The 24,489-nt window shown below is 43.7% G+C and overlaps 1 protein-coding gene across 1 annotated transcript in view; it reads right to left on the bottom strand.

Moving 5' to 3' along the window:
• Positions 1 to 24,489, bottom strand: part of SMCHD1 (structural maintenance of chromosomes flexible hinge domain containing 1) — a 192,988-nt gene that overhangs the window by 43,642 nt on the left and 124,857 nt on the right. The window contains exons 34-39 of the mRNA XM_075920925.2: positions 16,998 to 17,059; positions 8,869 to 8,956; positions 8,051 to 8,182; positions 5,510 to 5,662; positions 734 to 860; positions 385 to 504 (exon numbers count right to left, since the gene is read on the bottom strand). Of these exons, the coding sequence (XP_075777040.2) occupies positions 385 to 504; positions 734 to 860; positions 5,510 to 5,662; positions 8,051 to 8,182; positions 8,869 to 8,956; positions 16,998 to 17,059 (682 nt within the window). The remainder of the gene's footprint in view (positions 1 to 384; positions 505 to 733; positions 861 to 5,509; positions 5,663 to 8,050; positions 8,183 to 8,868; positions 8,957 to 16,997; positions 17,060 to 24,489) is intronic.

Raw genomic sequence — 24,489 nt, 5'->3', positions numbered from 1 at the left:
TGGAGCTAAATAGATAGTATGATTTCCAGCAGAGCACCTGCAGCTCTCTCTGAAGAAATGAAAAGAAGCTGTGAAAATTAGGCCAGTGATTTCAGTGCCCATGTTTAGGTTAGAAAATGTTGTCCTAAAGAATTTTGCTTCATGTGAAGGTAACTGCAAAATTTTTTATTTACACTTATTCAAATAACCAGATACCTTTCTCCCAATGCAACACAATTTTCCCCCCTAAAATGAAATGAACGTTTTATTTCCTCATTTTTCAGTTTTGCTATTTACTATCTCCTCATGTCAAAATCATAGTAAGAAAAAAAGCTAGCTATCTACCTGAGAAAGTTATTTTATATAGTTAAAACATTAAAGTTATACATATAAATTACGACTTACATTTTATTTCAGTAATAAGCTGCTCAGTGGTATCAAACATATTTCTGTATACAGCAATTGACTTAGATAGTTCATCTCTCTCTCTTGTAAGTGTTGCCATCCGCTGCTGTTTCTTAAAATCTAAATAAATAAAATTGAGGTTTTTTTAAACATATCAACACTGTGTCAATAATACTAGTAAAAGCACCTATTAAAAAAGCCATGTAGCTTGATGGAGAGAAAAGATGCCCAAAACCAACTTTATGAATTGCAGGGGAGGAAGGGGGGGGGGAGGGGAAAGACAGAAATAGAGGTCAAACTTTAGAAATGAGAGAATGAGAAATATTTTGAAGCTATGTTTGAAACTCACCATTATAAAACATGAAAGACAGACGGTATGGTTCCAGAGGTTTTGTCAAAGCTGGTAAGTCTGGCTCAAATTCAAGAATGTATTCAGTGCTATCTCTTCCAGGACTATTTTCTGCCAGCACTAGATTCTGTAAAGACAAATATACACATATAGGTATACATCTTATGAGACATGTAGAAGTGTAATAGAAGAAATAAAATCTGATTTAAGAATTATCTTAGTCCAAATCTCACATGGCTAAATACTACTTATAAAATATGGATAAAGTCTTAAATACCGACTTCAGAATTTTATTGACACCTATCTTTTATCCTTAATTAACAATATTTATGATTTCTTTTATCAATAAAAATGTGAATTAAGGTTAAGGCCTAAAGTATCAGCTTTATTTTTTACTGCATTTTTTAAATTAAATGTGAACATTAAAAAAATACCTTGTACTCTTTCCCACAAATAAAATTTTTCTGGAAGTATTAACATGCATTGGTTTAATGTGAAAACAATGCAAACACAATGGGGAACGAGGCCAAATATATAAACCCTGGCAAGAAAAGTGTCTAACTCCCAATGCTGAGCTAAAGTTGCTGCTGTTACTATGGAAATAGACAGTAGATCCCAAGTGAATTAACAAAGTGTTATGATAGAGAATTCGTTTTATTATTTAAAGGCACTTTCTGTAAGATGAAAAATTAGCCCATGTCCAAACAATTGAATCCCATTTCTCAATAATTTCTCATTTAAAAAACTCCTCATCTTTCCCTACAGTTTAATACAGCAAATACCACAGCCACCACGCATGATGTAGAATTAAAATTAGTAAAGGTAAAACTTAAATAACACATAATAAAAAAATTTAAAGTATGGGAAAAATGCTAAATTATTATCACAATAAATCTAATGTTGAAATGCACTGTTGAGAGAATGTTACATAATCAGACAAGAGAGCCACCTTTTAACAGCCACTAATACAAGAAGAAATAGAATATAAACTTTCGAGAAATTCAATGAGCTCATAAGTGGCATGGACTTCAACACAGGCTCTCCATCAGAGTACCAGCCCTCAGAAGTATTTTTACTTTGCAGCTGAGAGCATGCCTCCCAGCATAGATAGATGGACTTCCTAGCACACTAAAAACAGTAGTGTGGAAGCAGAGGCACTTGTAGCAGCCTGGGCTAGCCAACCACCCAAGACACGTGTAAGGGGCCAGATGGGCAAGCCTGAGTTGCTTCCAGTATTATAGCATCCACAGTGTTAGTGTGTTAGCTAGCCAAGCACAAGCATATCTGAGCTGGGACGTAAGCTGCAATGTAGACCAGCATTCCCTATAGTTTTTTTCCATCCATGTTCACCATATCGTGGTAATATACAGGTGCGAGCCAGCAGTAGAAACAAAAACCTAGACATAATACGTATTTTTAAAAAGTTATCATAGGGATAACAACGCCAGCCAGGAGGATAGGCATTTTAGAGCTTGCTATTCAAATAATTATATTTAAGTTTAAGACAAAAATAAAAATTATGAAATGCATAGGACCAAGCAAAACATTCAAACAGCAGCACTTTGAAAGTATCAAGAAGTAGCAACAACAAAATAAGATATAAGCATATGTTTGGAGGTGACTGTGTGTGTGTGAGTCAGAGAGAGGTGTGTTGCCTTGTTAAGTACGCTGCCTCCCTTATAGTAGATTGGTAGTCATCAGTCTGAAAGCTGCTTGGTCTAGATACAGCAGCAATTGCCTGTAAACTCTTTTGGTCCTAACTCCTGACGCCCTGTAGTGTCTGCCCTTGCTCTGTGGAGATGGGATACAGAAGTGGAGGGGGTAAAAGGTGGGGAACATCTTAACACCAGCATCCTCCTCCAAGGGCAACACAAAGTGGGCGGGAGGGGCCCTCCAACAGCTGGCAGGGGGCTACCAGGCTGGAGGGCCAGTACCGGAAACAAGAGTCTGTGCTGTCCCCCTGTGCACTCACTGACAGAGGCAGTAGAAAAGATGAAGCAAGGTGACTCTGGCCACACTGCTCCTCAGCACTCCACAGAAGGAAACGGCATGGCGGAAGAGCAGTGCTGTGTAAGCTAGAGCTGTCCTGCTGCACCTTCCCCGCTGCCACTGCCAGTAAGGGTGGGGATGAGGCAGCGTGGACTCACATGGGGATGAGCAGGTCTACACCGTCAGCAGGAGTCTGTGTAATCTTTATGAGAGGAAAATGCCAGGCACAAAAGAGCTCTTATCTAGTGTAGAAAGGTGTAACAAGAATTTACAGCTAGAAACTGAAACCAGGAAAATTCAAATTAGAAATAAAGCACACATTTTGAATAATGAGGATAACTGACCATTGGAAGAAACTACCAAGACAAGTGGTGGATTCTTGATGTTTACAAGACAAATTATTGAGCTCAATACACAGATAACTGATATCTGATGGCCTCTGACATATTGGAAATCAGAATAGCTAGTTTCCTGGCCTCTTCTAGCCTTAAAATCTATTACATCTATGAAAAAGAACAAGGTATTACATTAAAAATATAGATTTACTTCAAATTACTAAAATGTTACCTAATGTGACATCTGATTATATGACCATAAAATTATAATATGACCATAAAAAATTGTTGATAGCACTGTTACATAGTTGCAACAAATGTTGTGCCAATAAGGACACATGCCAGAAATGCTTAAACAAGTAGAGATAATTAAGACCATTCAATGCTAGTTAGGGTAGAACTTGGAAGGGGAAAACTCCAATATCATTATAAATTAGAGGCAATACTACTTGTGTGTGTTTACTTATAGATCTAACCATGTAAAAAACAGTTCCTGTCTATCACTATAACTGTTGATTCAGAGATTTAAAAAGGAATATTAACATTTAGATAAATCTTGGGTGAAACAACATCATTGTCAAAATGTATCTCTAAAGTTTCTGAAACTGTTGAATGGATAAATTACCTTATGTTAATTACCATGATGTTTGGGAAACTGAAGTTTGCATCAAAAAACTATTGTTAACCAAGGACTGCATAGAAAGCCTTTTGGTCCTGACCACTGTTCCCTATGGGTATGTCTAGACTACATCCATTTTTCGAGAAAGGGATGTAAATTAAGCACGTAGATATTGCAAATGAAGCCGGGATTTAAATTTCCCACGCTTCATTTGCATAATGGCAGCCACCGCTTTTTTCTTTAAATGGGGCTTTTTCAGAAAAAACTCCCACCAGCAGTTTAGACGGAGATCTTTCGAAAATAAAACCCTTTTTAGAAAGATCTTGTACTCCACAAAAAAAGAGGTTTACAGGATCTTTCGAAAAAGGGTTCTATTTTCGAAAGATCCCCATCTAAACTGTTGGGTTTTTCCCCGAAAAAGCCCTGTTTAGAAAAAAGCGGTGGCTGCCATTATGCAAATGAAGTGCGGGAAATTCAAATCCCGGCTTCATTTGCAATATCGACGTGCCTAACTTGCATCCCTTTCTTGAAAAAGGGATGTAGTCTAGACACACCCTGTAAGCTGAACTCTTGGGCAGCCGCCCTGGAGAAATTCAGGTACCGCTCAGCTGATTGGCAGAGTGCCCACAACTGGCAGCATATGTTTCTATTGGTGGTGCATATCTGTATATGCCTTGGTGCACAGACAACAAAATTTATTCCACACAGATGGACTAATTGGAGGGAAAATTGGTGCTGATCCTGTTTATCTCATATCTGCTTGAATGTTCATGGTAAAAGCTGCAAGATCCCAAAATACCCTGATGCCCCTATAACAAACAATTACAATATCTCATATCTGCTTAAGGGAGGGATGGGCAACCATTGGTATGGGTGGGCTGTGTGAGTGGCCCTCTTTCACCACAGTGGGCTGCAGTAGCCTGCAGATCATAGGGCTTCCACTTGCTGTCCTGTGGTCTTTCTGTCTGTCCCCCTGCTCCTATGCACCTCTCGCGCACTGGGGCACCAGAGCCCCACACTTACCTGCTCCTCCACTTCCCTCTCAGAGCTAGAATACTGCAAACAGCTGATTCAAGCAACTGGTGGCTCCCTCAAAAGTGCCCCAATGACCACAAGACACATAGGAGAGGGTGGCAGCCAGGGGTCCATGGGCTACAGGTGGAACCAGGCTAGGCTGCCTGTGGCCCACAAGCTGCTTACCACTTGCTTAAGGTTTCATGCAGGGGAATCCTAAACCATAAGGATTGAGATCCCAAAGCTAGTACACCCTGAACAGGATGTTGGAATTTTCGACTACAGCCATGCAGTACATTCTAAACAAACTTTTTACAACTACAAGATCAACAACTCTATTAGATATTTGAACCTTCACAACTGAACTCATGTCTGTATGCATATTAATCTTTTTACCAATACTCCTTTTAAAATTAGTGTATTTAATAAGAATTGGCTTAAGTGTGTATTATGGGTAAGATCTAAGTTACATTGACCTGGGAACATAGCTGGTCCTTTGGAATTAGAAGAATTTTTATTTGATGAGACTGTTTTTCATAACCTATCACTTGCATAAGGTAGGCTACTAGTGGTGATACAATTTGGACTGGAGTGTCTGAGGGAATTGCTCGTATATGTTCTTGTTAACCAGTATGGTGAAACAAATTCTTTTTGACTATTAGGTGTGCTTTATAGTGGAGGAACCCCAATCTTGGTTGTGGCAGCCCTGTCTCTAAGCAGTTTATCCTGAATTACATACTCTCAGTGATGTCCCACCAGAGCACCCCTTGTTACACCTACAAATACAAATACATTTTTCATTGTGATTAAAACACTTACAACAATTTCAGCAGATCCTCTGTTAAATGGAAACTCAATTGTTTTAACTTTCCCCTGAAAGAGTGGGATCTCTGCATCTTCTTCACTGGAACTCTTAATTACAGCTATTATCTTGCCCACCAAATCATTTCCTGTATGGTTGTTGTATTCATCCTTTATTTAAAAAAAAAAAAAAAAAAAAGTTTGTATAGTTCATGAATAAAAAGTTTACTGAATATTTAAGGTCACAATTCTCAAACTTTTCGCCAGTATGGCCTCGTTTTAATGAATTATTTCCATCTGAAGATGCCCTTTTGTACGGCAAAATTATGTCTTCTCCACAGATTGACCTCACAAGCACAGCACATGGTGTGGCCTCCACTCACTAGGGATTGCCACGACCCCACCTACTGATGTCACAAGGGTTTTTGAAACCCTTGATTTAGAGTAAATGTTATAGACGAAATCACCAGTTGGCACTATTAAATTGCCTTTCATACTCTTTCGCTCAGCATGTGAGGAAAAGTTCAGACTTGGGAAGACAGAATGCAGTATTACTTTTTGTTACATCAAATTCTAGGTAAAAGCAGTGGTCTGTAGAGCTGCAACTCACAAGATCACTAGCCAAAAGTTTCTACTCTGTTTTGATGGGATTTTTTACCCTTGGTTCTGAAGATGCCATCATTAAACATTCCAGTAGAAAGAGCTTTCTGGGTCCACTTGGGGAAAGAACAACAGAGCATTTGTCCAGGATGTATCCCTCACCAGTGCAAAACAGTCACCCAGAATGCCCGTCATTGAGTGGAATAGCATCACCACAAAAGGGGCATGCTTTAAATGCCAGGGACTTGTTTCAGCCATATTGTCAAGGGTTCCGGAAATGGGAATAGTCCCTAAGCATATTTATAAAGTTTTTATGGTTTTTTTGTGCAAATGGGTGTAAAAAAAACTTGTAAGAATACTATCTACACTTACTAGCTAACCTAAGGTTGCATGAGGTGCACAGTAAGCAGACACTGTGGGGGTTCTGTCTTATTTTAATGGGTAATAAGAAGGGGCTGAGGGATGGTTGTTCTTCTCAGCCTTTTATGTTCTTGGATTGGAGCCATGAGCAAATCTAAGATGCAGAGGCAGCATCAACAGACACTGGTAGCTAAAAAGATTTGATGTCACATTTATGGTGTGCACATGCACCAGAAGCTAAATATGTGGACAATCACTTGAATGAATAGTAATGTTAATAAATTTATTTTGTAGAAGTTATCTACTGTCAAGACATTATAGCTAAAGTTGGCATCTGGCCACTGAATTGGTTGACTTGAATCTCAAGGATCACTACTACTATAGGAATATTTTCTTCAATATGGATTGAATTTGCCATGAGTGAGAGAAATTGATGTTTGTAGGACATTACATCAGTTACTGGCACTCTAGCGAAGCATTTGGTCACCCCCATGGCTTTGAAAGTGCTTTTAAGTCCCTTGCAAGGGAAACTTCTATCTTCCTGGTCTTCTGGGTCTCTGGAAAAGACGTCCCTCTTAACAGGAATTAATCATTATCCTTTGGTAACGTGTAAACTCTGGACATCATGACGACAATTTATTTCATTCTGGGGCCTGCATAATCTCAAGACTTGATAATGAAGTCACTTTCTATTTTCAAGAGTTTTTCATTTCTCCCTAATAACCTCTAAAAATTTTAGTTTTGCATGAAATATATTAGCTTTAGCCTGCACATATGCCTTCTCTGGTAGGATCTATAAAGAGCTCTTTATACTTTTATTCAGGAGAGTCAGAATGTCACGCAACACAATAACATGAGTAACCCTCTTAAAAAGCTGGGATGGGACTCATGTGCTTTGCCTTTTAGAGCTGTACTTCATCTGTAGGTTCAATGAAATTTCTAGACTTCCATCCTGTGAGTGAATCATTGACTGGCAAGGACAATGTGTTTTATTCAGAGTTTCAAAAAGGACTGATCCCTCCTTGTTAAGATGTCTCCAAGTGAGTCTTGGCTGATTCAGTTTCAAATTTTTCATCACAGCAGAAAATGGAGCAATCATGGAAGAGTTCACCTTCTGTGGCTCTTGTAATAATCTGGGTTTTTTTGTCCTTTGAGGAGAAGGGGTATTTTTGGGGGAGGGTTGGGGGGCACGGAGGAGTTTGAAGATGCTATCTAGAGGAGGTGGCTACTTTCAGAGTTGCACTCAGCACCAAAGTAACTTGTATAACAGTTGAAGGTGTGAACTTCTCACAATCTTGAATAAAAAAAGATTAAAGTAGAAACCTACAAATTCAGGTCCACAGAAAAAGTAAACGAAATAGTGGACTGTACTATGTTCATTCTTTCTGAAAAAATAATTAACTTAATTTTTTATTTTCTCGTATAGTTTTTTAATTGTTTTTAAACAGTTCTGAATTTTGAATAGCTGCATCTAATCACACTGCTCTATTTATACAACATTTTACAGTTAAACAACTTTTACAAGCAAAATAATGTTTACATTATTAATGATCCTTTATTTATTGCTACAATTACTGCTTTGTAGCAAAGTAACATTACCTTTATATGGAGGCATAAATCCTTGACAAGAGTCCGGCTGGCAACAGTTCGAACATTAGAAACCACAGGAGTAGCTGGTAGAGAGTCTGGTAGCAACTGCACTGGATCATTAGGTACCACTTCAATTATGATCTTGAGAAAATAAGAGGAACTACATAGTTAATTGAAATTTCATCTACAATATGTAGGCTACTCAACAATACTGAAACAAATGCAGCGTATAAGCTAAAATATGTTCTTAAAACTGAATTGTAAACTTAAAAGGTCATAAGTTTTACTAGTTTATAAATTACACAGTTTAAAGAAATGTTATATTTTAACAGAAACAGCCAGGAGGTATTTATTAGGGATGTTAGCAAACATTTATTTTTGCAAACCTGTAACTGCTGAATTTTTCAATGGGTACACGTTTACACGCAGAAGGGGCAGGCTTTTAAGATGGTTCCTCACAAGCACCGGCTCCACCTGAAACCCCCACCTCCCTTTGCTGCCTCTACCCAGGCTTATCGGTTAATCATATAGATGACTACATGCTAATATCCCTAGTATTTATGAGACACAACAGAACAAACTGAAAAAAATCTTTTCAGCAGATGTCTGCCTACTTAAAATGCCAATAAAAACATGATTTCATAATGAACTATTCAAGGTCTCTTACTATCAAAAATAAAGTTATGGATTTTGCAAATCAACCAATTGTAATAGGAAGCCAAATGTTTTTATTAAAACTTCATCTTTCATTTACTCTAAAGAAGTTACAGAATTAATTTTCTAGTGTATGCACACTTAACTATATACAATTCATCACAGAAACAAACCTGTTCACTGCTGAGTATATTTGTCTTATCAACCGCATAAGCAAACTGGATGCTGTAGGTTCCCACTCTCTCTGGAACTATTTTATCCCTATGTTAATTAAAAAAGATATATTAATATTCACATTACAAATATGATCAAAAATAAAATCTTATCTATTTCTGTTCACCATTTACTGCAAAGTCATGAGGTACTTTACTTTCAATAAAGATTCTTCTTTTCTTTCCCCAAATTTATGAACAAAACCTGTGATAACCTGTCTAAGGAAGGCTTTCTATTGCGTTTATTACATTCTCTTCCTTTAAGAAAGATGGAATGGTTGATTTTACAATGTACTTATCCCTCCATCCCGATCACCTCACTTGCATAACAGCACTGAATTTCCTGGGTTTCGTTAGGAAAAGGCAGGTGCTAGTAATGGGGGATTTGATCATTAGAAACATAGATAGATGGGGTTGTGATGACTGAGAGAACCATATGGTAACTTGCCTGCCTGGTGCAAAGGTTATGGATCTCTCGAGACACCTAAATAGAGTTATGTATAGTGCTGGGGAGGAGCTGGTGGTCATGGTACATGTAAAGTACCAATGACATAAGGAAGGGTAGGAGGGAGGATCTGGAGGCCAAATTTAGGCTGCTAGGAAAGAGATTGAAATCCAGGACCTCTATGGTATCATTTTCTGAAATGCTTCCAGTTCCACGCGCAGGGCCAGGTAGGCTGGCAGACCTTCAGAGTCTCAATGCGTGGATGTGACAATGGTGTAGGGAGGAGGGGTTTAGATTCATTAGGAACTGGGGACACTTTTGGGAGAGGGGGAGCCTATACAGAAAGGAAGGATGGGCTCCACCTAAACCAAAATAGAACCAGGCTGCTGGCACTTAACATTAAAAAGGTTGTAGAACAGTCTTTAAACTAAGGGTTGGGGGAAAGCTGACAGGTGCAGAGAAGCACATGGATCGGACAAAGATATCTATTAGGGGAGGTTCTATTAATAGAGATGATCTATGTTCTAGTCAGGAGGAGAAGATAGAAGTATGGGTTGGATCAGGTGAGACAATCAAATGAAAAAGTCTAAAAAAGAAATGGCAGACAGATAAATAGTGACAATTTATTAAAGTGCATATACACAAATGCTAGAAGTCTAAATAGTAAAATGGGAGAACTAGAGTGCCTAGTTTTAAAGGGGAATATTGATATAATAGGCATCACAGAAACTTAATGGAATGAGGACAATCAATGGGACACAGTCATACCACGGTACAAAACATATTGGAAGGACAGAACAGGTCGTGCTGGTGGGGGAGTAGCACTACGCATGAAAGAAAACGTAGAATCAAATGAGGTAAAAATATTAAATGAGCCCAAATATTCCATAGAACTACTACTATGGATAGTAATTCCATGCTCTAATAATAAGAATATAGCAGTAAGGATATATTATCAACCACCTGATCAGGACAGTGATAGTGACTTTGAAATGCTAAGGGAGATTAGAGAGGCTATCAAATTAAAAACTGGATAATAGTGGCGGATGTCATCTATCCCGATATTGACTGGATACATGTCACCTCAGAACGGGATACAGAGATAAATTTTGTTGATACTTTAAGTGACTGCTTCTTGGAGAAGCTGATTCTGGAACCCACAAGGGGAGAGGCTAATCTTGATTTAGTCCTAAGTGGAGTGCATCAGGATCTGGTTCAAGAGGTAAACATAACTGGACAACTTGGAAATAGTGACCATATTATAATACAATTTAACAATACTGTGGTGGAAACACCTCAGCAGCCCAGCACTGTGGCATTTAATTTCAGAAAGGGAAACTACACAAAAGTGAGGAAGTTAGTTAAACAGAAATTAAAAAGTACAGTGACAAAAGTAAAATCTCTGCAAGCTGAGATTTTCAAAGACACCATAATATAGGCCTAACTTAAATGTACACCCCAAATAAAAAACAGTAAGAGAACCAAAAAAGTGCCACTGTGGCTAAACAACCAGGTAAAAGAAGCAGTGACAGATAAAAAGATACCTTTTAAAAAGTGGAAATCGAATTCTAGTGAGGAAAATAGAAAGGAGCATAAATTTTGTCAAATTAAGTGCAAAAATATAAGAAAAGCCAAAAAGGAGTTTGAAGAACAGCTAGCCAAAAAGTCAAAAAGTAATACAGGCAGTCCCCGGGTTACGTACAAGATAGGGACTATAGGTTTGTTCTTAAGTTGAATTTGTATGTAAGTCGGAACTGGCTCCAGATTCAGCCGCTGCTGAAACTGATCAGCCGCTGACTACAGGAAGCCCTAGGCAGAGTTGCTCTGCCCCCGGCTTCCTGGAATCAGCCGCTGATCAGTTTCAACAGCAGCTGAATCTGGACTCATGGGACGTAACAGCTGGGGCGCTGCTGGGTAGGTCCCCGCAGGACCAACCCGGCAGCACCTCAGCTGCTCTACCCCAGGCGTCCCGCAACAAAAGCCTGGTCTGCTGGGGGGGGAGGGGGGGCAAACTAGCTGCGCTCCCTCCCCCCCCAGCAGACCAGGGAGACCCGAGCAAAGCCGCGGAGGCGCAGAGGTCCCGCTGCCTCTGCGGCTTTGCTCCTGTCTCCCTGCTGTGCTGGGGGGGGAGTCCCCCCCAGCACAGCAGGGAGACAGGAGCAAAACCGCAGAGGTGGGGGACCCCGCCACCCGTGCGGCTTTGCTCCGGGGCAAAGGAGCAAAGCCGCACGGGCGGCGGCGTCCCGCCGCCTGTGCAGCTGTGCTGGGGAGTCCCCCCCAGCACACAAAGGAGACACGGAGCAGCTTTTCTCGCCCCGGAGGATGCGGTGGCGAGACCGCTGCGCTCTGGGCGGTCCCGCCGCCCGCGAGCTCTGGGGCGAGAAAAGCCCCGTTCGTAAGTGCGGATCCGACATAAGTCGGATGCGCGTAAGTCGGGGGACTGCCTGTATAGCAAAATGTTTTTTAAGTACATCAGAAGCAGGAAGCCGGCTGAACAACCAGTGGGACCCTGGGATGATCGAGATGCTAAAGGAGCCCTCAGAGATGATAAAGTCATAGCAGAGAAGCTAAATGAATTCTTTGCTTCAATCTTCACAACTGAGGATACTGGGGAGATTCCCAAACCTGAGCCATTCTTTTTAGGTGACAAATCTGAGGAATTGTCCCAGATATTTCTTCGGCAATCTCTAGGATGGCTTCATTAAGAGGGATAGAGAGTCTTGACCTGTGTTGGGGTTGGAGATTTTTGAACAGTGTGTGCTGTCAGTCTTTGACCTCTTCCATTGGTATCTCCTGCGTAATAGCTACTTGTTTGAAGAGTTCTTGAAATTGACGAAGGTCGTCTGGTGGAGACACTTCGCCAGGAATGACTGCTTTGTCTGGTGGAAAGGAGTCTACTGGAGAGACTTTAGGTGGCTGGTCCTCAGAGTGTGAGTGTTCCGGTTCTGATGACAGAGGAGGGGGTAATGCTGTCTGTCCTGTGGGAGTTGGGGGAGACGGAGTTGGTGAATGCCTAGAGGAACCATAGTCATAGCTGGATTGCAAGGGAGAACAGGACCTGTAATGATAGGAGTATCTATTTTGGGAATCGCAGGAATAACGATCATCTCGGTGGTACAACCTATCCAACGTTGAACGTTTTTCTGGATAGTAGGAATGAGTACACTACCAATGATGAATTCGTGGAGATCGAGGAGAATGAGAGCGGTTATAAGAAACCCTGTAAGAAGTAGGAGAGATGGACCAATGTCTGTGGTGATGGCTTTCACGGTTAGGATAGGCAGCCAAGAATGGAGATTGTAATCTGCATGGTGAATGTGCAGATCTGTGACGGCTGTTATGGTAGGGTGGAGAGCACGCTGCCGGAGGAGAAGGGGATGGTGCCGGCGAGAAAACAAGGGAGCAAGAATGGCTTCATCCTGGTGGTGTCATTGGAGTTGTGCTCGCGGTGCCGCTGGTGAACGAGTGCAGTGCTGTGGTGATAGGTGCCGCTCTTGCCAGTGCCGGCGATTCCGGTACTGGCATTGTTGGTGTCGCATTATCGGATGGCATTTGCATCAGCGCCGTGCGCTCCGGTGTCGGTACCGAGGATGCTCTCGGCGCCGGTTCAATCGTTGGTGCCGGTGGTTTGGGTGCCAGCGGAGCCTATGTGACCCTTGGTGCTGTGGAAGCTCTCCGGCTTCCTTAGGCTTTGGTGCCGCTGACAGCTTAGTGCGCAACTTATCTGTGCCGGACGTGTCCCCATGGCTGACTCTGCTGTGAGAGCCGGTGGGTAGAGATCTTGTAGAAGAGACTTTTGATTTCTTTGGGGAGGCTGCGGTAGGGGACGATGCCCTACACTTTGGAGGCTGTGCATCTGCAGTAGAAGCAAGAAGCTGAGGTTGCAGAGCCTTATCAAATAAGAGCATGTGCCGGAGCATTTCTCTGTCCCTCCTTGCCCTTGCCGTGAGTTTCGTGCAATGGGGGCATTTTTGGGGGACCTGGGACTCCCCCAGGCACCTTATGCAGGAGGAGTGGCCATCAGAGGCCAACATTGCCTCAAGGCAGCTTTCACATTTCTTAAAAACCAGTGAAGACGGCATACTGAGTGCCTCATGGGTGGTCTTTACTTGGCGCGCTTGCAGCTTTTCTTCTTATGAGTTATAAGGATCTAACCGTGGTTGTTTTCGTGTTTTTTTTTTAAACTTCAGGAGAACTGTTTAACTATATACAGTGAACACAGAAAGAAATGAGGAAAGGAAACCTACTATAAGGATTAAAACAATTAATTATAGTTTATTTTTTTATTTTTTTAATAAAGATTAACTAAGAGGATGAACACAGTAACGAGGAAGGTAAGGGTATAAGTATGTACAAGTATAGCTATAGAACGGGGAATCTCAGGACAAAGGGATTGGTAAGAAGAGCACAGTTCCGTCCTCCTGCAGCCTGAGGCGGCTGAGAGGAACTGGCGAGAGGCCAGACCACGCATCAGGGAAAAGAGCGCGAATGCCGCGAGACACCGTGGTGCATGTGCGGTCTGGCCAAATACTGCTTCCAGAAAATTCTTCATACTGCGGCGCCAAGGCAAGCCCAGCACCCCACAGTGGAGCACCCTGCAGGGATATCCTCGAAAAAGGAAAAGTTATTTATTTATTCCCATAATAAAGGAACTAGAGAGCCATCAAATGAAATTAATAGGCAGCAGGTTTAAAACAAACAAAAGGAAGTTTTTTTCCCCCACTCAGGGCATAGTCAGCCTTTGGAACTCCTTGCTAGAGGATGCGGTAAAGGCTAGAACTTTAACAGGGTTAAACAAAGAACTAGATAGATTCATGGAAGTTAGGGTCCATCAATGGCTATTAGCCACAATGGGTAAGAAAGGTATCCCTGGCCTCTGTTTCTCTGGAGGTGAGTGACCTGGGGGGTGGGGGGGATCACATGAGGATTACCTGTTGTGATCCCTCCCTTTGGGGCATCTGAATTGGCCACTTTTGGCAGAGAGGATACTGGGCTAGATGGACCTTTGGTCTGCCCCATTATGGCCGTTCTTATATTAGCTTGTGTCACAACCATAATTATATTCACAGCATTTTAAACTACCTCATGGAAAGTTATCAGATATAGAATGGGATGAACATTTTAAAATTGTTTTAGATTACTTTATTTACTTCCATTTTGACTACTTTCCTCTTTTTCCTCCGCCATTTTATAAACAAAAAGCCCTGCTTTCTTGCATGGGTTGTTTCATAATTTCAGCCAGCAGTGATGTTAGTAGCAATTCCAACCCAGGAAACTGTAGGCACCTGAGCCAGAAATATGCCTTTTGTGTCTTAAACTACTTGGCATATTTCAGGAGCTATCACACTGTAAACAAACAAGAGACTGCTTAAATGGCAATAGCAGTAGTTAAATCAAGGAAAAGGGAATGAAAAGTAGGAGGCAGTACAGAATCGCAAGTGTCTGTCTGGGATGGTACAAGAATGTGCCATTCGTTACTCACTGCTGAACCTTGCAACTAAAGATCGTTATCAAGTGACAGACACAAAGGATAAATCATACACTGTACACCATTGTCACAATATGGCTGTCAGGAATTAGCCTCTTCACTGGTTTACAGAATTAGTTTGTCTCCTCTGTGCAATGGATTTGTATGTAATCCAAGATATTTATCTATTTGCCATCCTGATCACAATGCCCTCCTATTTCACTCAGATGAGTTCTCTAAAAGGCACTGGAATAATATATAAGGAAACTTATGTGTACAAAAACCTAACTTTCATTGAACACTTAATTGGATTCTTTCAAATTTGAATAGAAATCCAAATTCAATTATTAAATTTACAAATGTAAACAATTTGGACTTGTGTAGAATCATCACAGAAAGAAGAAATGGGAAATTAAAAAAATCCATTCTCCCTTATATTACTACTACACAGTATGGAAAGAATGAGTAATATCTGAATCTAAGTTTAGGGAAAGTTAGCACAGGAGTTTGGCCTAACAATGGCACCATTTTCAGATCACAGAAGATTGGATGTCAAGTCTGTTGCATTTCAAGAACATGGAATATAAGGACACATTGCTACTAACAAATCTGGTCAGGAGATGCAAGCGGTCTTTACTCCTGATGTGGACACTAGTACTTCCGTGATGTCCTCTTGAATTGGTCAATTTAAAGTTTTCTGTGCCTCTAGTATGCAACATTTAGGTTATATTCCTAATGATTATTTTTCCATTTCACAGGGAAAAATATTTTTCTGGAATACTTAACTGAATTACCATAGAAGAATCTTATGCCAAAAAGATACAATTTATTTTAATAGAAGACAAAAAACTTATCCTACTTTTAAAGATTTGTTTTCTTCAGATTACTACATTTGGCCATACTGAATCCCACCCTATTTAGATGGTTGTTGAAGAAGTTTTGAAATCCTTATAAAAGATAAGCTCCATCATCATATCTATGGCCTACTGGGAAAAGAAGAGTCTCTCCCGCAAAAGAATAAGCATGTCTTCTGTTAGCAAGTCTACTGCTTCATCAACCTTGGTTCCTATTAATTGTAAAAGTTCATCATAAAACCTCTGTTTTTTCTGCAAGTTCTCACTCAGATCTCAAGATAATCTCAAAGGAGAAATATTTTGCCTAAGTTTTAGGTCCTTTTTCCTCCCTGTTACCAGACTTCATGTGACGAATATCAAAGAACTGGGTTGTAAAGAATCTCTCTCAGGAATTCTAATTCTGTCTTGTCATGGTCAGTTTGACCAGAGCAGAGTTGCTGGGAACGGGAGAGGGTGAATAATGATTTTTTAAACTTACAATTTTTAGGCTTCTTAGACTTTTGCTCCTACATTTCTTTGTGAACAAATACCACGAGTGAGCATGCATACTTTGGATGTGTTCTCCTTCACTATATTTAGGTGGAAAGATCCTTGTGTGAAAAAGTTATTCAAGTAGAGGCACTATGAAGGATTCCATTGGTATTGGGAAAAGCCTACGACAGGATCTTGGCACTCTTGACAGGATTCCAATTTGCTTCCCCAGACTATTTAGCACTTAAGTTACTTTTGGAGTATTACTGAGATACCCCATTTTTGTATCATACTTGCTCAGAAGCTGATAAAATCTACTCCAGAAAAAGAGAGTACATTCTGCTGTTGTGTGATCCTGCCATTATAGTTAGGGCATGTGACACACGTAAAGAATATGTATGGGCAAGTTCACAGATTATTAACTGTAGCTCTACTGCAGAGAAAGGAGATAACCCGATTCTGAGAACTAATGGATAACTTATGAGACAGAAAAAAAGAGAATCTCTTCCACCGACTGGGGACAGAGGAGAAGACATGAATGAAAACTATCCTTTTCCCTATCCCAAATAAATGAATAATTATGGATTGGGAAGGTGGCTTTAAAATGAGGTATGCAATACCCCAAGACTGTATTTTAATATGTTGAAAAATTATATATAAAATGCTCTCACTGATCTCAAAAGAACGGGGATTATTTCTTGTGAAGGAATCCATTCCATATGTATTGTATTATGTCAGTACATTAGAACATATAAGTTTCTCATCCGTGATGTTGAAATTAAGGCATTTCTCCAATAGCTATGTTAATACTTACTCTATTCTGAATATTAATTATAAAGGAGTTGACTTGTACCTGAAGTAAAAAAAGCCCTCATCCTTGCCATCCTTGACTTTACTACAGCCAAAAGTTGTAGCCTGAAAAGAACAGGATTAAAAAAGGTAAAGGTAACAGATCTAATATTTTAAAGCACTTCATACATGCTATCTATAGCCTTACTAAACATCTGTCAAAAATAGTACATTTGTTATATAGCTTAAATGCAGTTCCCATTAAATACATTTTTTAAATTAATAAAACTTGGAAGTCAGTAACAGTACCACATAGCAGTTTCCTGAAATAACTAGTAATTTAGAAGCTATTTTGGTATTCTTAATATCCGCATAATAGAGATATGTGAAATAATTGATATCTGAACACAGCATTGTTCCTTAGTTTAGCAGGGAAAATTACCAAATAATTTTGGAAATATCCCTTCTGTTCTTCAGAAGAAAAAAATGTTTTGTACAAAAGCCTGTCTCCTTTCTTCACTTCCAAAGACAAGAACAGCTAGTGTTACAATCAACCAAACAGAAATTTAAAACAGATGATGAAAAAAAAACCCTGCAATAAAATTTCTCTTCAATCTAGAATCTGGATTGATGGATGGGATCTGCTTACATGCATGCACAGAGGCATCTTGATACCCCCTGCTCCATCTGGAAAGATTCCTGGTGGGTGCTAGTCTAGTGGCATGGGCTGGGAGGAAACTTCACAAAGAGTTTGTGAATAATACTGGAAAAGCATAGGGTACAATTCTTGTCCCACTAAAGGCAAGGAAAACTTTTCATTGACACTAATCCAACTCGAATGCATCATTTATAGATAACATCCTAGAACAGAATCGCAGCTGAAAGCTGCAAAATGTTATCTTTAGTAATGGTGCATACGTGCTTTCCAGATTTCAGTGAAAAGTGTCCTGCTTCTCTTTACCTGGACCCCAAATATCTGAGGGAGTGTGCTGTGATGCCAAAAGGCAAAATATCCGTTTGGAGATAATTCTTATACAGGCAGTCCCCGGGTTACGTACAAGATAGGGACTGTAGGTTTGTTCTTAAGTTGAATCTATATGTAAGTTGGAACTGGCATCCAGATTCAGCCGCTGAATCTGGACACCAGTTCTGACTTACATACAGACTCAATTAAGAACCCCAGGCATCCCCAAGTCAGCTGCTGCTGAAACTGATCAGCAGCTGATTCCAGGAAGCCTGGGGCAGAGCAACTCTGCCTCGGGCTTCCTGTAGTCAGCCGCTGGTCAGTTTCAGCAGCGGCTAACTTGGGGACGCCTGGGGTAGAGCAGCTCGGGTGCTGCTGGGTTGGTCCAGTAGCGCGGCCGCTCCTCGGCGCTACTGGACCAACCCAGCAGCACCCCAGCTGCTCTGCCCCAGGCGTCCTGATTCAGCCACTGCTGAAACTGATCAGCAGCGGCTGAATCAGGACTCCTGGGGCTGAGCAGCAGGGGTGCTGCCGGGTTGGTCCAGTAGCGCCAAGGAGCGGTGCTGCAGGACCAACTGGCAGCGCCTCACCTGCTCTACCACAGGCCCCAGGCTTCGCTCCACATCTCCCTGGTCTGCTGGGGGGGCACTAGCTGAGTCCCCCCCCAGCAGACCAGGGAGACGCGGAGCAAAGAGGCGGAGGACCCGGGCTGGACCGCAGTGCTTCCAGATCAGCGCCGCGGTCCGGCCCGGGTCCTGCGCCGCATTGCTCCGCGTCTCCCTGGTCTGCTGGCTCCCGCAGCAGACCAGGGAGACGGGGAGCAGCTTTTTTCACCCCGGAGGAGGCGGGCGGCAGGACCAGGTGTCCCGCCGCTCGAGTCCTCCGGGGCGAGAAAATCCCCGTTCGTAACTGCGGATCCGACTTAAGTCGGATCCGCGTAACTCGGGGACTACCTGTACTTATTTTAACCCACTGACAAGTATAGGCTTTGAAAAAAGATATTTACCTGCTCTGTGACTGGTATTCTTCGAGATGGGTTGCTCATGTCCATTCACCACATGCACCAGTGCCCGAAGTTTTCCACTAAGCAGTACCCATAGGGGAGGGTTCCCAAGTGTCGCCTGGAGTCATGCATGCATGCTGCACTATATAGGGTGCGCCAGCCCCACCCTCCTCAATTCCTTCTTGCCGGAACTTTGACAAAAGGGAGGAGGGTGGAAAGCTGAATGGACATGAGCAAAACATCTTGGAGAACACCAGTTACAGAACAGGTAACTTTTTTCTTCCTCGAGTGATTGCTCATGTCCATTCAACATAGGTGACTGTAAGCAGTATCTACGGAGGTGGATAGGAGTTATGAGAATGCAGGCTGCAATACAGCCCTGCCAAATGTGGCATCCTCCCTAGCCTGAGGCGTGATGGTATAATGAGACATTAATGTATGAACCAACAACAATGTTGCTGCTCTATAAATGTCCTGAATCTGGAAATGTGCGAGGTAAGCTCACGAGGAAGCTTGAACCCTAGTGGAGCGGGCCCTAATTAACTCTAGTGGCTGGGCCCCCTCTAACTCACAGCACATGCGGATGCAGGAAGTAATCCATTTAGACAGTCGTTGGGAGGAGATGGGGAACCCCTCCCATGTTACACATAAGCCACAAACAGTTGTATAGAGCTGCAAAAGGCCCATGTCCTCTCCAGGTAAAACACCAGCCCCAGACGCACATCCAATGTGTAGAGGCACTTCTCCTCCTCACTGTTTGTATGAGACTTGGGGAGAAGACTGGCACAAAAATGTCCTGGTACACATGGAAGGCGGAGACCACCTTAGGGAGAACAGCTGGTTCTGACATCAATGGTCAAAGCTCTGACTGCCATTACCTTGGCTAGATGGGTATCAGGAAGGCTACCTTGAAGGAGAGTAGTGACATGGGGCACATAGCTAACAGCTCAAACAGGGAACCTATGAGCTCTGCCAGGACCAGGTTCGGGTTCCCCTGACAAGAGTGTCCCCGACCTGGAGACAGAGCCGCCCCAGGCCCCTTTGTAACTGAGAGGTAACACCATGGAAAAATATCGAGCGACCCTGCAGCAGCGGGTGAAAGGCAGAGATGGCTGCCAAGTGGACCTTGGTGGTGGCCAAGGCCAAACCTTTCTGCTTCTGGGAGGCCTAACCTGGAACCATCCACCATTGTTGCCCCCATTTGGAGAAATGGGTCCATTTAGTTACGTAAGTTGATCATGTTGAGAGCTTATGATTCTCAAGGAGGACCAGTTGCATGTCCTCCGAACATTCCAGCTCCTTCAGGTTCAGTCATGGATGAAGCATGCCATCAGATGGAGCAATCTACTTTGGTCCTTGGAGAGCAGGTCCAGCCTCAGCAGCAGCCTCCTGGGCATGTGGGACACCAGGTTCATCAGCACCTCGAACCAGCACTGAGGAGGGCAGGTCAGAGTGTTGAGGATGATCACCACCTTGTCCCTCTTGACCTTTTGTAGGACCTTTCTGATGAGGGAAAATGGAGGGAAGGCATACAGAAGGCCTTCCGACCACCTGAACAGGAACACATCAAGCCGAGAGCCCCGCTCAAGGCCGTGTCTGGAACAGAACTGACTGAACTTTGTGTAATCTGTTGTTGTGAAGAGATCTGCTAGGGGATAGTCCCAGTCTTGGAAGAGGGAAACAGTCATCTCGGCATGGGGAGCCCATTTATGGTAAGAGAAGAACTCTCTGCTGAGAAAATCTATGATCATGTGTTGGACTCTTCGAAGGTGACAAGCTTCCAGCGTGATGCTGTGCAGGACGCAAAACTCCTAGAGCCTCATTGCCTCTATGCGGAGCTCTGGAGACTGCCCCTCCCCCATCTGTTTATATAATATATGGTGGCTATGTTGTCCATGAGTACGCACACCACTCTGCCCGTTAGATTTAGAAAGAACACCGTGCGTACATTTCCGACTGCTCATAGCATGCCATGCAAATGTGAAAGCTCTTTTTTGAGGGAACCACATAGCCTGGGTGCAAAGGGTTCCCATGTAGGCTCCACAATCGCAATCTAATGCGTTGGCCACCAGTTCCCTGGAGGATGGTTGAGAGAGGTATGGCACGCCTGACATAACCTGTGTTGGGTCTGTCCACCAGCCCAGAGCAGACAGGACCGGGGCATCACTGTCACTACCTACTCTAGGGAATGTGTTGCTGGAGAGTAAACAGAGGTCAACCACTGCTGGGGGGGGGAGGGGGGCTCATCCTGAGCCTGGCCAGGGGCACCACATATGCATAAGCCACCATAAGGCCCAAGATCTGGAAACAAACTTGAACTGTAGTCATGGGGGCAAGCATGAGCTGATGAATGAGGGCAGTGTGCGCCTCAAATCTCTCCTGGGAAAGTGATGCTCTGATTCTAGTGGAGTCCAGGACTGCTCTTATGAACTCTATCCTCTGGGTGGGCACCAAGAGGGATTTCTTTCTGTTTATTAGGAGGCCAAGCTGATGGCACATGTCCAGGAAGAGGAGGAGGATGTACCACTGAACTTTCCATTTGGACAGCCCCTTGACTAGTCAATTGTTCAGGTAAGGGTACACCTGAATGCCCTGACACCTGAGGTATGCTGCCATCTCTAACACACATTTGATAAAAACCCTGGGGGCTGTAGAAAGTCCAAAGGTCAGGACTGCAAATTGGAAGTGTTCCTTACAACTATAAATCTCAGGAATTGTGTGAGGCCATCAAAGATGGCAATGTGGAAGTATGCATCTTTGAGGTCGAGGGTGACTTAACCAGTCCCTAGGATTCAGTTCAGGGACAAATAGTGACCAGGGAGACCATACAGAACTTGAAGCAGACAAGATACTTGAGGCCTCGCAGGTCCTGCCATAGTTCCCCCTTCGCCTGGGGAATAAGGAGTAGAAATTCTTGTTCTCAAATTATGGTGGTTCTCTCTACACTGCTCCCACCTGAAGCAACTGGGAAAGCTCCTGTTTGAGAGTTGCTCATGAGAGGGGTCCCTGAAGAGAGACAGAAGCAGTGGGTGGGAAGGCAGTATAGAGAACTGGAGGATGCAGCCATGTTGGACAGGGGCCAGGACCCAACAGTCCAATTTAATTTCCCTCCATACTGGGAGGAAGGAATGGAGCTTGGTAAAAAACAGGCAGGATCCAAGGAGTCTGGTATGTTGTCCTCAGGCACACCCTCAAAAGAACCGCTTGCCCTGGGACTTCGCCTGATTGATCAATTGTTGGCCAGATGATAGGTGGTGTCCTTGTTTGCACTTTGGAGGCTTAAGGTATGAAGGGGCCCTCTTCAGGTGAGGATATTGGCACTTGCTAGAGGACCTGTTGCTTGAACCGCCCACAAGTTTTTAAGGTTGCACATGAGTCCTTGAGCCTGTGCAATTCTGTGTGTCTGTCTGTTCTGTGAACAGGGCCCACATGTTAAATGACAAGTCCCGAATGGAGTTCTGTACCTCCGGAGACAGATACGACAGGAGAAACCAGGCCGCCTGCCTCATGCACATTGCTGAAGCTATGGAGAGAGCTGCTGAGTCTGCAGCATCAGATGCCACTTGCAGAGCTGGCAGCGTCACTGAGGAACTTTCCTCAATGAGGGCCTTGAACTCCTTGTGAGACTTTTCGGGCAAGGAGGCCTCAAACTTTGCCAACACTCCGCAGGTGTTCATGCCATACCCTGCAAAAAGGGCCTGAGGGCTTGCCACCCTCGGATGCTGATCGAGGAATAAACCTTTCTACCAAACAAGTCCAGTCGTTTGGAATCTTTACTCTTAGGTGCTGGCACTGGATGGCCTTGGCGTTCCCTGTAGTTCATGGACTCCACCATGAGGGAGTTGGGCGGTGGGTGGGTATAAAGGTAGTCATGGCTCCCCTCCAGGACAAAGTAATTCTACTCTGCCATCTTGGCTATTGGTGGAATGGAGGAGGGTGTCTACCACAGCGCCTTAGCAATTTTGGTGACCGTCTCATGCAAGGGTAATGCCATCCTGCCTGGACCCACTTCACGCAGGACTCCGAATGAGTCCAAAGATTCCTGCACCTCCTGGGCTCGTAAGCATAGGCCATTGGCTACCCTCCTTAGGAGGTCCTGGTGGGCCCTCAAATCCTTCTGGGGTACCACCAGGAAGGAAGCCACGACTGTCTTGTCTGGGAATGAGAAGGAAGAGGCCAGGGACAACTGGGCTTCTTCATCCTGTGGGGGCTGGTCCTCTGTGCCCACTGCTTGTTGGGTGAGGGGAAAAGGCGTGCCCACGCCCCCTTGGGGTCCACAAGGCCCTGGCAGTACTGAAGGAGCCTGGGACACACCAGCAACTGGGCAGGTGAGCTGGGACTGGGACTAGGAAGCTCCAGGGAGTCCATGGGCACCATTGTGGCTGCCACTGCAACTGTGGCCACAGTGTGCCGTGCAATGGTCAGTTGCGCAGTCTACTGCACCGGGTGGGAAGGAGGCTGTTTCTAACCCCACGCTGCGGGAATGGATGTTTGCCAAAGCCCATGAGGATGAATGGGAACAGCAGCTTTTCTGGTGTTAAATCTCTGTCACAAATAGAGACAGTGGTGACCGGGAGCGTCTACAGGAACTTCAAAGGCCCAATGACCCATTACTTAAGTCTGGCAAATGGTGCTGGACCAAGGCTCCATGGTACCAGGACAGGGACCAGGAGAAATGGGACTTGCCTCTGCAGCTGTAGAGGCTTGGTGCTGACGAGTATCTATAGCGTGACGAATGGTGCCTGTGTCATGGGGAGCGGTCCCCTCAGCGAGTGCAACGAGTTGGAAGAGTCGCTATCTCCTCTATGCTTCTGGTGCCAGGGTGAGTATGCCCGCACAGGTCTGTGCACTAACTTCAGCAATACAGAAGATTGCACATCATGCCCTGGTCTCTCACGTGCAGACCTATGGGGACTTAATAACACTTTCCTCTCAGATGCTGGAGGAGAGCAGGACTGGACCATGCTGAGCAGCGGGAACCAAATGGAAGTTCACCCCAGTGCCTGATGTTGCGGGCAGAACCGGCATGGTGCTTATGTCCTGTTTCTGGCCTGTAACGCCTCTGGTGTGGAGGGAAGACAGATCTCCAACACCGATGACGGTGACCAGGATGCAGGCTTGGTGTCTCCTGAGCCTTCTCTGGGTTGTCTGCTGGCTGATTGCCTTTCCTCCCCTTATCTTTGTATGAGGAGTGGTCTTTGCCTGGCTTCCTAGCAAGCCTAGTCAGGGCTGGGGGTGATGAGTGCTGCCAAGCTGTTGACACCAGCAGTGCGCTGTGCCCTGAGGCACCAGGACCTGGTGCCAAGTCCAACTGCTGGACTGACAGAGCTAGCACAGACTCCATCAAGAACACTTTCAGCCAAATTCTATGCTCCTTAGCAGTTATGGAATGTAAAGACCTGCAAACATGATACTTGTCCAACATATGTCCTTCCCCCCAGACAACGTAAACAGTCAGATGCAGGTCGCTAACTGGCATTTGCCTGTGACATGCAGTACAGGTTTTGAAGCCAGGGATTTGGGGGGAGAGCAGGGCATGCTCCATCCCCCAGGCAGTTTTTTTTCCCATATATGTTGAAGATTTACAGT

The sequence above is a fragment of the Pelodiscus sinensis genome, chromosome 2, assembly GCF_052426305.1.
Source record: "Pelodiscus sinensis isolate ZL-2025 chromosome 2, ASM5242630v1, whole genome shotgun sequence".
Taxonomy (NCBI): Eukaryota; Metazoa; Chordata; order Testudines; family Trionychidae; genus Pelodiscus; species Pelodiscus sinensis.
The sequence above is the reverse complement of the archived record's forward strand: the minus strand, read 5'-3'. Positions and strand labels throughout refer to the sequence as shown.